Source organism: Fibroporia radiculosa, assembly GCF_000313525.1.
Source record: "Fibroporia radiculosa TFFH 294 genomic supercontigs, scaffold3922, whole genome shotgun sequence".
Lineage (NCBI taxonomy): Eukaryota > Fungi > Basidiomycota > Agaricomycetes > Polyporales > Fibroporiaceae > Fibroporia > Fibroporia radiculosa.
The window spans coordinates 1,463-12,660 of NW_012133395.1; the positions used below are offsets into that span (position 1 = coordinate 1,463).

At 53.4% G+C, this 11,198-nt stretch overlaps 5 protein-coding genes across 5 annotated transcripts; 2 read left to right on the forward strand and 3 right to left on the reverse strand.

Annotated features, from left to right (window-relative positions):
- Positions 1-1,034: 1,034 nt before the first annotated feature.
- Positions 1,035-2,588, reverse strand: FIBRA_05158 (uncharacterized protein; the record flags this gene model as incomplete). The annotated part of the gene is made up of 1 exon (XM_012326933.1): positions 1,035-2,588. The coding sequence occupies one exon, from the start codon at positions 2,586-2,588 to the stop codon at positions 1,035-1,037; it is 1,554 nt and encodes a 517-aa protein (XP_012182323.1).
- A 682-nt stretch (positions 2,589-3,270) lies between these two features.
- On the reverse strand, positions 3,271-6,005 carry FIBRA_05159 (uncharacterized protein; the record flags this gene model as incomplete). Its single annotated transcript, XM_012326934.1, has 9 exons — positions 3,271-3,348; positions 3,404-3,506; positions 3,560-3,689; positions 3,741-4,202; positions 4,252-4,432; positions 4,502-5,374; positions 5,428-5,595; positions 5,656-5,735; positions 5,786-6,005. The coding sequence occupies 9 exons, from the start codon at positions 6,003-6,005 to the stop codon at positions 3,271-3,273; spliced, it is 2,295 nt and encodes a 764-aa protein (XP_012182324.1).
- A 278-nt stretch (positions 6,006-6,283) lies between these two features.
- FIBRA_05160 (uncharacterized protein) lies at positions 6,284-7,298 on the reverse strand (the record flags this gene model as incomplete). The annotated part of the gene is made up of 3 exons (XM_012326935.1): positions 6,284-6,521; positions 6,577-6,787; positions 6,839-7,298. The coding sequence occupies 3 exons, from the start codon at positions 7,296-7,298 to the stop codon at positions 6,284-6,286; spliced, it is 909 nt and encodes a 302-aa protein (XP_012182325.1).
- Positions 7,299-7,459: 161 nt separating this feature from the next.
- On the forward strand, positions 7,460-8,611 carry FIBRA_05161 (uncharacterized protein; the record flags this gene model as incomplete). Its single annotated transcript, XM_012326936.1, has 4 exons — positions 7,460-7,809; positions 7,864-8,071; positions 8,136-8,318; positions 8,393-8,611. 4 exons carry the CDS (start codon positions 7,460-7,462, stop codon positions 8,609-8,611), a joined length of 960 nt encoding a protein of 319 aa, XP_012182326.1.
- Positions 8,612-9,478: 867 nt separating this feature from the next.
- On the forward strand, positions 9,479-10,474 carry FIBRA_05162 (uncharacterized protein; the record flags this gene model as incomplete). The annotated part of the gene is made up of 3 exons (XM_012326937.1): positions 9,479-9,512; positions 9,561-10,105; positions 10,163-10,474. 3 exons carry the CDS (start codon positions 9,479-9,481, stop codon positions 10,472-10,474), a joined length of 891 nt encoding a protein of 296 aa, XP_012182327.1.
- Between the last annotated feature and the right edge of the window lie 724 nt (positions 10,475-11,198).

Sequence of the window (11,198 nt, forward strand, 5' to 3'; positions counted from 1 at the left end):
TTCCATCCTCTCCTCCTCTCGCCCACACTGCCATTCCACCCACTGTCGCCTCCAACCATGTCGCAAACGCAAACTCACTCACTCACCCCAGCATGCCACTCAACCGCAACAGAGTCCCGACATACTCATTCCTCGGTTCCACACATCGCTACGGCTACTGATCCAGTACTAGCCACACACTACAGACCACTTGCTTGTCGGGAATACTCTCACTGCCACCCGCTCCCGGAAGCCCGTCACCCATCCGTCCGGCCAGTCTGGACTGCTCGCACTCACCGCCGTCTCCCTCCGCGTTATCAGTCCGCAACCAGGTCGCGAACCCGCCCCGAACCCCCACAAAGGGCGACTACATCCCCCGGGCCAATCGCGTCCCGCCCAGTGAGAACGCCGAACGAACTCCCTCGCCGTCCGCGCGACGCCCTCTGCGTGCTCAGAACGTACATGCGACCGGATCGATGACGAGCTTCTCCCTCGTAGGTACAGAACACGGCGTAGTCCTGCCGACTAGAGCACCCGCCGCTTCGCACCCAATCGCTATCGGACTGCCCCGTCTCCACTGACGCACGCTCGCGACCACCGGCTTCGACCTGCGAATGGAATACCCCGAGACCGCTGATTTTGACATCGACCCGCCGTCGCCGCGTCTGCATCATTCATTGACGCGGCTCCCCTCCATGCAACGCGTTCACGGCCTCGCGGGCCTGGGCCGCGGCTCGCCCGCACCCTCATCAGTGCCTTTCGCCTTCCATGGGACCGCCGGCAGCATCTCCATTCTTTGATGAAATGGGAGGCACGCACGCACGCACGCACGCACGCAGAAAACAAGGCCGGCTGAGTAGTACTACGTGCACTAGATAGGCAGGAAACGTACAACGACCATGTACCCATAACAGAAACAACGCATCGGACTACAAGGATCGCCCGATATAGCGCCCCGGCCACTCGCAGCCTAGACAGCGCGATTATTCACCCTCAGCGTGACTGCACCATCGCACCGGCCACTCACGCACGGCGCACAGGGACGACGGTGCCTTTCACGACGGAGCCTTTCTCTTCTTCCGCACCGCCAGCACTGTCACCGGCGGAGCAGTGCCCGCGCCGCCCCCAGGCGCCCCGTGTGCCCCGCCCCTCGCCGGCAGCGGCGCGTTGCTCACCGCGACCGCGCCGTAGATGTACGACCGGTACGTCTCCAGCGACGCGACGGGCTCCGCAAACGGGTTGGGCGACACGTCCGGGACGTGCGCCCTGCCCCCGGTGCGGGGCGGAGGGGTGCACGGCACTTCTAGGGCCATGCGCGAGGGACCAGGCTCGGGCGTGGACGGCCGCTCCGCATGACGGACCGAAGGCGTGGGTGACGAGGGCACCGGCGCGAGGTCCTCGCACAGGCCCTTGATCGCCCCCTCGAGGGTCTCCGTCGCGCGCACGGCGCGAGAGCGGGTGGAGAACTCGTGGTGGTGCAGCAGCGTCGCGACGACACGCCGCACCATGCGCGGCGCAACCTGCCCGGGCTGCGGGGCCAGTGGCGACGCGGCTGATGAAGCAGGGGTGGTGCGCGACCGGCGCTGTGAAGACATCCCCACGGCGAAGAAGCCCGTTACCACACCAGAGACGCATTCCTGGCGGAACGACATCCGTTCCCAGAATTCGTCAGGAGTCACCTTGCCCAGCTCCCCTTGTGCCCCGTCTTCGTCATCGTCTTGCTCGCTGGTGGGACGATCGGCGGATCGATCGCCATGGCTGGACGTGCGCGCTCGTTTCTGTTTGGGAGAGCCTATCCCGTCGGCGTTTGTCGTGTGTGCAATCTCGTCCATAAATCGAGACTTTGGATCGTCGTCGAATGATGGGATGAAGTGCCCTAGATTCAGACGAGAATGCTCCCTCCTTCCAGAAGTGCAGGGTAAAGGTATGTCAGATTGTGAATAAGGGTGCCCGTACGTCCACGGAAGGTTGCCGGAACCATCAGAACCCGAAGTGCTCTGGGATATCTTTAGCGAATGTACTGCTTCGAGCTCACTGAACCCAGGGAGTACGTAGTACTGCCTTATTTTTATCGTCTCCTCTCCTCGTGCAGCCACGTCCGACGTCGTGTCAGACAGCAGACGTTTCCACCATACGCAGAGCTGTGCATCCGCCAACGGCCGCTTTCCGGAGAATTCAGAAGAGTTGGGGAAGAGGTACTGTGCCTGTGCACGAGCGAACAGCTGTATCCAGAGGTGATCAACGTGCACGGGTCTGGTGGACGGGTCAGCATAGAATTTGAGCAGCCCCTTCACGAGCGCAGCAGTGGGAGACGGCCTTGTGGCGTGCCCCGATGAGTCGACCTTGGAGATGTAGAGAATGCCGCATGACGTGGCAGGGTTGTTGTAGAATGATGCCTCAATGGCAGTGACCAGAATCCGGGGAGAGTCTGGCGTGGTCTGTTCCGACAGAAGGATAAGAATATCCTGCAGGTAAACCCGAGGCCGAGGCTTTGCGTAGGGGAATAGATCGGACCTCTTGCGCGGCGACGAGACAAGAACGTGGATGTGGAACTCGCGGGTCCCCGGGAGCGTCGCAAGCGACCCCAGCAGCTGATCGCGCAGATTCATGCTGCGACACCACGCGGTTCAGCCATAGCGATGTCATCGGTAGCTCTGGGGGAAGTCGTACCTAGCGGCTGGAAGGTGCGGCTGCGCCTATGCGCTCCAGAAAGAACCTGGAACGCTAGTCAAGGCAAGGCAGCCCAAACGATGCGGCTCGAAACTCACTATGAACAGCCGTGAACCGAAATATGCCACCAATCAGCAGCCCTGCCGCCTTGTCTACGACCGCGATACCTGCGGGTGTTATCAGCAATGCTGCCGCGCACATTCGCCATTTAGGAATTGCAAGAAAGGAACAGAGGGAACTGGAGCTGACCATGAGCAAGCAGGAGTGTGTAAAGGATGCGTTGCAAAATACGCTTCTGGTTAGGCCGGGTGTTCAGAGCGTCGCGGAGACAAGCAACGATGTCCGACAAGTCGGCGACAAATTCTAATCGACTCGCTCCCTTTAAGGAAGGCGTTGTGGTTGGCTTCCACGCGCCTTTGCTGACACAACTCTTGAGCTTGTCGTACGAACCAACATTCACCGCCACTTAAACAACTGTCGAATACTACTGTACTCATTACGGATGCGAGAAAATGACCAAGACAAACCTGAAAAATGTAACATAAAGGCTACAGTGTACAGTTCTACGAACAGATTGTGCAAAATTACAAAACAAAGCGAGCTCGACAGGGATGCAAAAATTCACGCGACGTATGCGAACGTATCTTTGGTGCCCTCCACTCGCTCGATGTACTCCTTCTCCAGCAAATGATCGATCGCCTATAAAAGTCGGCTCATTAGCAATGAAGATCGTCTCTGATTGGGGACTGCGCACCTTCTTGATATCTGGAACCCGGGGCGTGAACCGCTGCGAGATCTGCGCAGTGACCTCGGTGATTAGCTGCTGGTTCTTCAACGTCTTCCTCGCTTTCATGATACTTTCCACAACCTATCAGATATTTATAACCGTTCAAATGCGCCTACCACGTACCGGACGATGGTCGCTTGGATGACATATTTACGATCCTCGTCCACGATCTTCAACACGTCCGTGGTCTCGGCCTTTTGCTCGGCCTTGATAGGAGTGTTGAGGTTAATACGGATCTTCTTTGACTTGAAGTCTGCGAAGGAGTGCCGTTAGATGGGCATAAAGCACGAACTTGACTACCCACTAGGGTTCAAATCAAATTGATCATTATCATCGCTGATCAGGATCTTCGCCTTGACCAAAACCGCCAGGACCTGGTTCAAATACTCCTTCGAAATACCGGTCGCATTGGTGAGCTCCTGGAAAGATAGCGTGTCGTTGCTGTTATATTGCAGCAGAACCGCCATTTGCCACGAACTCGTCATCAAGATATACTTCTGGTTGAGGTAGTTTGTGCGAAGTTCATTCTTGGAATAGTTCCACAACCACGTCAGCTTGCGACCCGAGTGCTTCGTCTGATAATACTTGGTGAAGCGCTCATAGGTAGGCGTAATGTCGGTGGGAACGATGAACTCCGGATTGACGGGAGTCAGAGGCCAGAAATTTGTGCCGAGCACCATGACGCTAAAGTTGAGATCCATATCATCGTGATTCTGTTGCATACGCTCTTTGAACTGATCAGTGAGATCCTTGCTAAGGCTCATATCTATAATGTTCTGTTAGATCAAGCGAGGCACGATAAAATTAACATTTACCGGTGAACATGCGTTGCAGCTTGTTCGTGTACTCGAAGCCGCATGCTTCCTTCAATTTCGAGATCATACTCGCCTCGGCTTCATCGGACGCAGAAACACCATGAATCAGGCGCTTGGATAGCTTCGTAGTGTAGTACGTCTGGAACACGTCCTTATCGTCGATGTACTTGAACAAGATCATCTAAAACGTAATAACCCACGAATGAGCGGGGTGAGCGAATTGAGCTCAGCTCTGAGCAGATTGACGTACCACTCGGTTCAGTGCACTCTCTAGATCCTCCTCCTCGGCCATCTTGTTGCTTTTCCTGAGCAATGCATCCGCGTGCTTCGCCAACAACTCAGGCGATTTCGTCGTCGAGGTGCCAGTGGCATCGTTCTTGTTGACAAATTCACGGCAGGCCTTATCTAAACTGGCTACAAAGCCGGCCTCACCACGGAAGCTCCTCTGGACAGTCTCCGAGTTCTTCTGGTGCACTTCCAGAAGAGCATCGACATACGCCTTAGGATCAATCTCAGCTGAAGCACCGCCCTCTCCCACAAGCTTCTTAACTGCTGCAAGACCGGATCTTTTGACATGTTGCTCGAATCTCTCGCGCAATGGTTGAAGACCGTCGGTAATGCGAGCGAGAAGCCCATACATACGCTGAAGATCTTCATCTTTGTCGTAGTCCAACAACTCTTGGAAGTTGTCCCACATCTTCTCTGAGTGCTCAGTGATAAGCACCCGGTCGCATTTATTGATGAGACCCTTGCGGGTGTTCGTGTTCAGATAGCGCTCGACGCGGTCCTCTTCCTCTCGCAGACGCTCTTCCGCCTTTTTGAGGTAGTCCGCAACCGAGTTCTCGGCAAGGAAGGCCTTTGATTCTTGCCGATAGTATTTCTCGGTGGCATCCAGGAAAGGCACCTCAAAGTGTTCCTTGTACACCTCGTAGGATACCTTGTTTATGTCTCCCTCATCCAAACCGAGTGAGACGAATGAATCCACAACTTTCTTCACCAAACCCTGATCTATGGTGTCACCGTTGCGCTGCCGCTCGATGAGTCGCAAGATAGCGCCCGCAAGCTTCTGCTGTTTGCTTTGAACGTGCATAAAGAATTGAGCTCTCCATTGTACAAGAGCAAGCTATACATACGTATCAGGGGTAAAGTAAGACATAAAATGCGCAAGGGGCGTACAGTGTATACAGGGTATACGCCCTTCCTGCCCTCGTCTCGTTCACGCTTGACCCAATGACGGTTGAGATAAGTGAATAATCTGTTGATATAATTCGCGCCAGTGGTGTATCGGTCCCATTCCCCAGCATAAAATCGCAGTAGCGCCTCATCCTGGAGAGCGTCCGAGTGCTACGGGAAATCGGTCAGCCTCATATCAAGACAGCGTAAAAAATAGCAAGCAATACGCACTGTTCTAAGACCCTTAAGATGATCGATAAAGTAGCGAATGAGGTGATTGTACAAATCGGATCCCATCAAGTTTGCTCCAGCTGTAGTCAATTAATATGTGCTCGTCGGCAGGTACTAATAGACAACTCACTGCGCGGTGCAAGCCCCTGCTCACCAGTGCTGTGCATCTTAGAAGATGTGCAGTAGTTATACGAAACGGTGTATAGGCTCATGTACTTGGAGTACGAGACCCCCGTCTGCAGCTTGGTCATTATGTGGTCGACACCCTCCTCCAGATACGCCCATGTCGTGGCCAAGTCAGCATTTGGGGGTGGCATGGGGTACGCAGGAGTGTTGGAGGAGCTCGCCATGGTGAGTTGCGCACAGCGGTGGCTCAAGGCGAAAGGGAGGATATGGTGATGGCGAGAGCTTGCAATGCGCCGAGCGCGCAAAGGGCGTGGCCAAGCACCGCAACCCTAACGTCACGGCGCGTTACAGCCGAACGCTTGTCACCCTGACTTAGTCACTCCGATTGGAACAGTGGATGAGACAAAGGATTGCACACGACTGCACGGCTACTACAGTCAACTATGGAGGTAGTTGAATAACCTCCAAGATTATAATAATGCAATGACAAGTGGATCTGTTGTCATAGTTTCACGCCCATATGAATCGAAGCGATGCCGTTCCACTGGTCTCTCCAAGCACCACCTTTCCCTTCAAACATTCCGCCTGTGGTGAACCCCGCATCAACGATCATCTGGGCAAACTCAGGCTGCGGGGGGAACTTCCGTATGGACTCGACGAGATATTGATATGATGCTCGATCACCCGCCAGAATAGTCCCCAGGAGGGGGATAACGGAGAACGAATACTGGTCATAAACGCTACTCCGCAAGTCAGAAGAAGGCCCTCGAGTGTAAAGGACCATTCGAGACGTACGCGCCGAATAGAGGATTGTTCACTTTGCTGAACTCGAGGCAAGCGAAAGTTCCGCCTGGCTTCAAGACTCTGTATGCTTCCTTGAGAACATCCGGGACGGATGTACAATTGCGAATACCAAAGGCAATGGTATATAAGTCATATGTATTCGACGGGAATTGCTCCTCCGGGAGTGCCTGCGCGTTACCCTCGCGGAAAGCAATTTGAGGTGCTGCAGTGCTGTCATCGAGCCAACGGCAGAATCCGCATACGAATCACGTACTATTGTGATACATTGTTTTCTTGAAACGCGTATACCCCGCTTTCAACATTTCTGTATTGATGTCCACGACATCTATGGTCGTCTCCCTGTCCGCGTAGCGTTCTCTCGCGAAGTCCAGTAGACGGAGTGCGATGTCTCCTGTGCCGCCAGCGACATCAATGCATTTCATGGGCCCTTTAGAGCCAGGATTGAGCAGGGAGACGTATTCATCTTTCCAGAGCCGGTGTACTCCCAACGACATCGCGTCGTTCATGAGGTCATACGAGGACGCGACGGAGTCGAAAACATTGCGCACGAGGGACTCCTTGCTCTCTTCTGGCACCGTTTGAAAGCCAAAGTGAGTGGTCTTCGGGCCTTCTGCATTTTGTTGCGAGGATGTCTGGTTGTGGCTAGACCGGAGATGGAATCTTGCAGAGCAAAAAGACCGACAGGTTCTCCGGGCCAGCGTGCTTGAGAGCATGGTCGAATGGGGTGTTCAGGGGTCTCTTACACGATCGGTCAAGCAACCATATATCAGGACCCTGAACACTCCCAGCTGCATCCGGAACTCATTAGCCTGGGAGGCTCTAAATTTCTCCCTACTTATGACATACACTTCTGGGGCGAATATCGCTGTTCACTATGCCTTCAACCAAAGGGAAGGAGAAGGTGGTTACTATTGATGGCCCAGCAGGAGAGGAACTAGACATTCACCCGCATCCTGACGCGGCTTCCGGCTCAAATTTTGGCTCGGACTCGGACTCGGACTCAGCATCGGACTCCAATAGCGAGTCAGATTCTTCCTCCAGTGAGTCAGACTCGGAAAGTGACCTAGATGAAGAGACCACAAAAAAATTCCTTGCTACTCTCCTCGAAAGAGCGAGGAAGAATGCTGCAGCGCGATTACTGTCCCGCGATGCGCCTAAACATTTAGCTGCGGACGATGAGGAAGATGTAATAGTTCTCGATTCGGATGAGCCTCAAAAAGACAAGTGAGTAGCGTATGGACGTGTATTGCATTAATTAAATCTAGTCATCTCGCATAGGCCTCTGCCCCCTCTAGACCCCGGAACACTTCCCTCGCCATACATCGAGCTCGGCTCCTCACGCAAATCTGGCCCTTCTGCTGTTAGAGACATTGATACTGAGCTTGTACAACAGGCAAATCCCTCCCTCGATACCCCTGCTCCACCCTCGGTTCCTCCTGAACTCACAAATACGGGCAAGCGGCTTACGAAAAAGGAGAGGAAAGCGGTAGGGCTTTGCAATTTAGCTGCGCCAGAGTATTCCATTCTCATTGAATCATCATCACTCGTAGCTCAAGAACACAACAGCTGGGCCTGATTGGTTTGACCTTCCGGCTCCTGCAGAAGCGGAGCTTCCACGATTGTACCGCGAGGTGGAAGCACTTCGATTGCGCAATCAATTAGATCCCAAGAGGTTCTACAGGAAAGATGAAGGAGAGGGAAAGGGTATCAAAGGACTCCCGAAGCATTTTGCGGTGCGTTTTTTTGACAGACACTTTCGTGTGCAATCGTCTCATGATTGTTCTATCAAATTTCTTCCTACGAGTAGATTGGTACGATTGTGCCTACAAGCACGCCGTTTGGCACAGATAGTGGAGACAATCTCAGTCGATCGAGCCGAAAGCGTACCCTTGTTGATGAACTCGTGGACGATGCGGAGGCGAAAAGCTACGCGAAGAAGAAGTTCAAAGATTTACAATCGGTGCGGGGAGCGAGAGGAAGAGGGACGCTTGCACAAAGGAAGGCAGCACGCAGACTGAAATGGTAGCAGTGTATCAATAATCTTCAACGCAGATAGTGTTTACTAGGCGATGCATGGCCATCGTTACCGATAAGTTGTGTACGTGCTTCAATGAGTTCAGAGGTGGGAAGCACTGATTGCGGTGTATGAAGCATTTCTATTTTTGAAACATCCTTCGAGCTTGCTCTCAATACGACGACTTGCGTACGATCAACAATAACCTAGATCATACATGCTGGCAGCAGGAACTGAGAATATCCGGTGCACAAACTGACACCTTTCAACAACTTCAACTGCTACCCAAAAGCCTCTCCTGCTTCTCGGCATGCACAAGCAGGGGTCGAATAATGTATCGTATTGGGTGCAGAATACTTTATAAGATTTGGAAAGTCTATCCTACTGACTCTCCGCGATGAAAAGGGTTAAAAACTTGTTAAAATGCACTTGCAACTGCAGTAGTATCATCTCGTCAACTTGCCCACGTCAATGGGCCGCTCCTGCCCGAGCTACCTGCAGAAGGGCAAGTCTGCCAGCCACTCGGGCGGTGGAGGAGGCGGGCCGCACCCGTCCCAACGACAATCCGTCCAATTGCAGTGCGCGCATGACGATCAAACTCGGTCGGCATCCGTCCGCCCGCCTTGCGTGGGCGATCTCATTTCCTAACTCGTCTGCAATGACTCGCAATGTGAACATGGAGCTCGCGACGACGCTCTAGAGTTCACGGTGCCGACCCGTAGTGGTGAAATGGCAATTGGCGACGGGATGCTCACTGGGTGGGGATTACGACGGCGAGTCAGCATTCCGTTACCGCACATATATAAAAGGAGGACGGCCGTAGGGATTTCTCACCAAAGCGTTCACGGCCATTTCACAAATATCATCTACTTCTGAAGCATGCCTTTCGAACTCAACTTTCCCCCTCACACCGGTGAGTACTAGTAAATTCCCAAATTTCACTACCTCAATTCGGGCCTAGGCAACGGGTTTGTCCCCACTGTCCGCCATGACACATATCCCGCCATCGACCCCGCCAAGGCAAATTTCGCTGGCAAAGTTGTCCTCGTCACCGGCGCATCCAAAGGCATCGGGAAGACCATCGCAATATCGTTCGCCCAGGCCGGTGCCACTGGTCTGGTCCTCCTCGCCCGCTCCGATTTGAGCGCTACGGAAGCGGCCTGCAAGACAGCCCAGCGCCCTGGGCAGTCGCTCGCAGTATTGTCCCTGTCCGTGGACATCAGCGACCCTGCTCAAGTCACTGGTGCGTTGGCCAAGGTCAAGGAGACATTTGGGCAGCTGGATGTTATTGTGAATAATGCGGGATATCGGGAGCCGTATGCGCTGATTGGGGACTCGGAATCTGAGTCGTGGTGGCGCACGTGGGAGGTGAACATCCGAGGGACGTATGAGGTTACTCGGGCGTCGCTACCGCTGCTCGTTGAGTGTGACGGATCCAAGACGGTCATTATTGTCACTAGCCGAGCCGCACTCGGTGCAGTCCAGTCGCAGCTCTCTGCATATGTAGTGAGTCCTGAAAATAACAGCCGAAACAGACTAAGAACTCACTTCGCCTTCTTATAGATGAGTAAGCTCGCCCAGCTTCGCTTTGCGGAGCTCATCGTAAGCGAGTACGCCGACAAGGGAGTTGTCGCACATTCTGTTCAACCCGGTGTCATCTTAACTGATATGGCCGCTGACTTCCCTGAGGACCTGAAGCACTTAATTGTTGACACACCTGAGATCGCTGCGCACACGATTGTCTGGCTTGCTCGAGAGCGCAGGGAATGGCTGTCCGGCCGATATGTGAGCAGCCAGTGGGATGTCGAGGAGCTGGAGGCAAAGAGACAGGAAATTGTTGATGGTGACAAGCTGAAAATCAGGATGGCAATCTAAATACACGATCGCGTACGTATCGCCAGTGCGTAGCCGCTACGGTGGCTATTGATATCCATTATGTATATAAGCGTCGAAATTAAAGCTCGCTTTTTTTAAAGAACAGACCAAGCCCATGTATCAACCCTGATTTCTTATTCCGGTGACTGCTGGAACTAATTTTAGTGAGGGGAATGTAACGGAGCGATCGTGTTGAAATATCGTACCTAAGCGGTCGCCCAAATGTCGAAATATTAGTGAACATTCCACGTTGCCTTATTCATCATACACGTACACAGAATTGTAAGTCCGTAGTTCTAGCAAGAGGAATTCTAGTGTATAGTCACGAATACCGAACTACATTATGCCAGATTGAATTCTGAGCATGTTGAGATGGATAGACCAGGCATAGTAAGTTGGCAGTTAGCTGATACCGTCATGGATAAAACCGCGGGAGCTTATTTTCACGAAGCTACCACAGTTTGAGTATCGTCGTTATTCAGATTATCCCAAGAATGCAGGTTCAATTTAGGCTAACTCGACGACGGTAGTACGAATGTGATCCTGAGGCGCCTAAGGAAGAAGTACAGGCGCCAGCCCGTCGCCACTAACCAGCGCCTATTTACACTTTCATTGCGCTGTTTTGTAAGCGCTGTTCCTTCACCATCGACCACGATGAGCTATCCCCCGCGAATGCCCTTCCCGCCTCCAGGTATGGCTGGCATCCCCCCACCGCCTCCCGGGA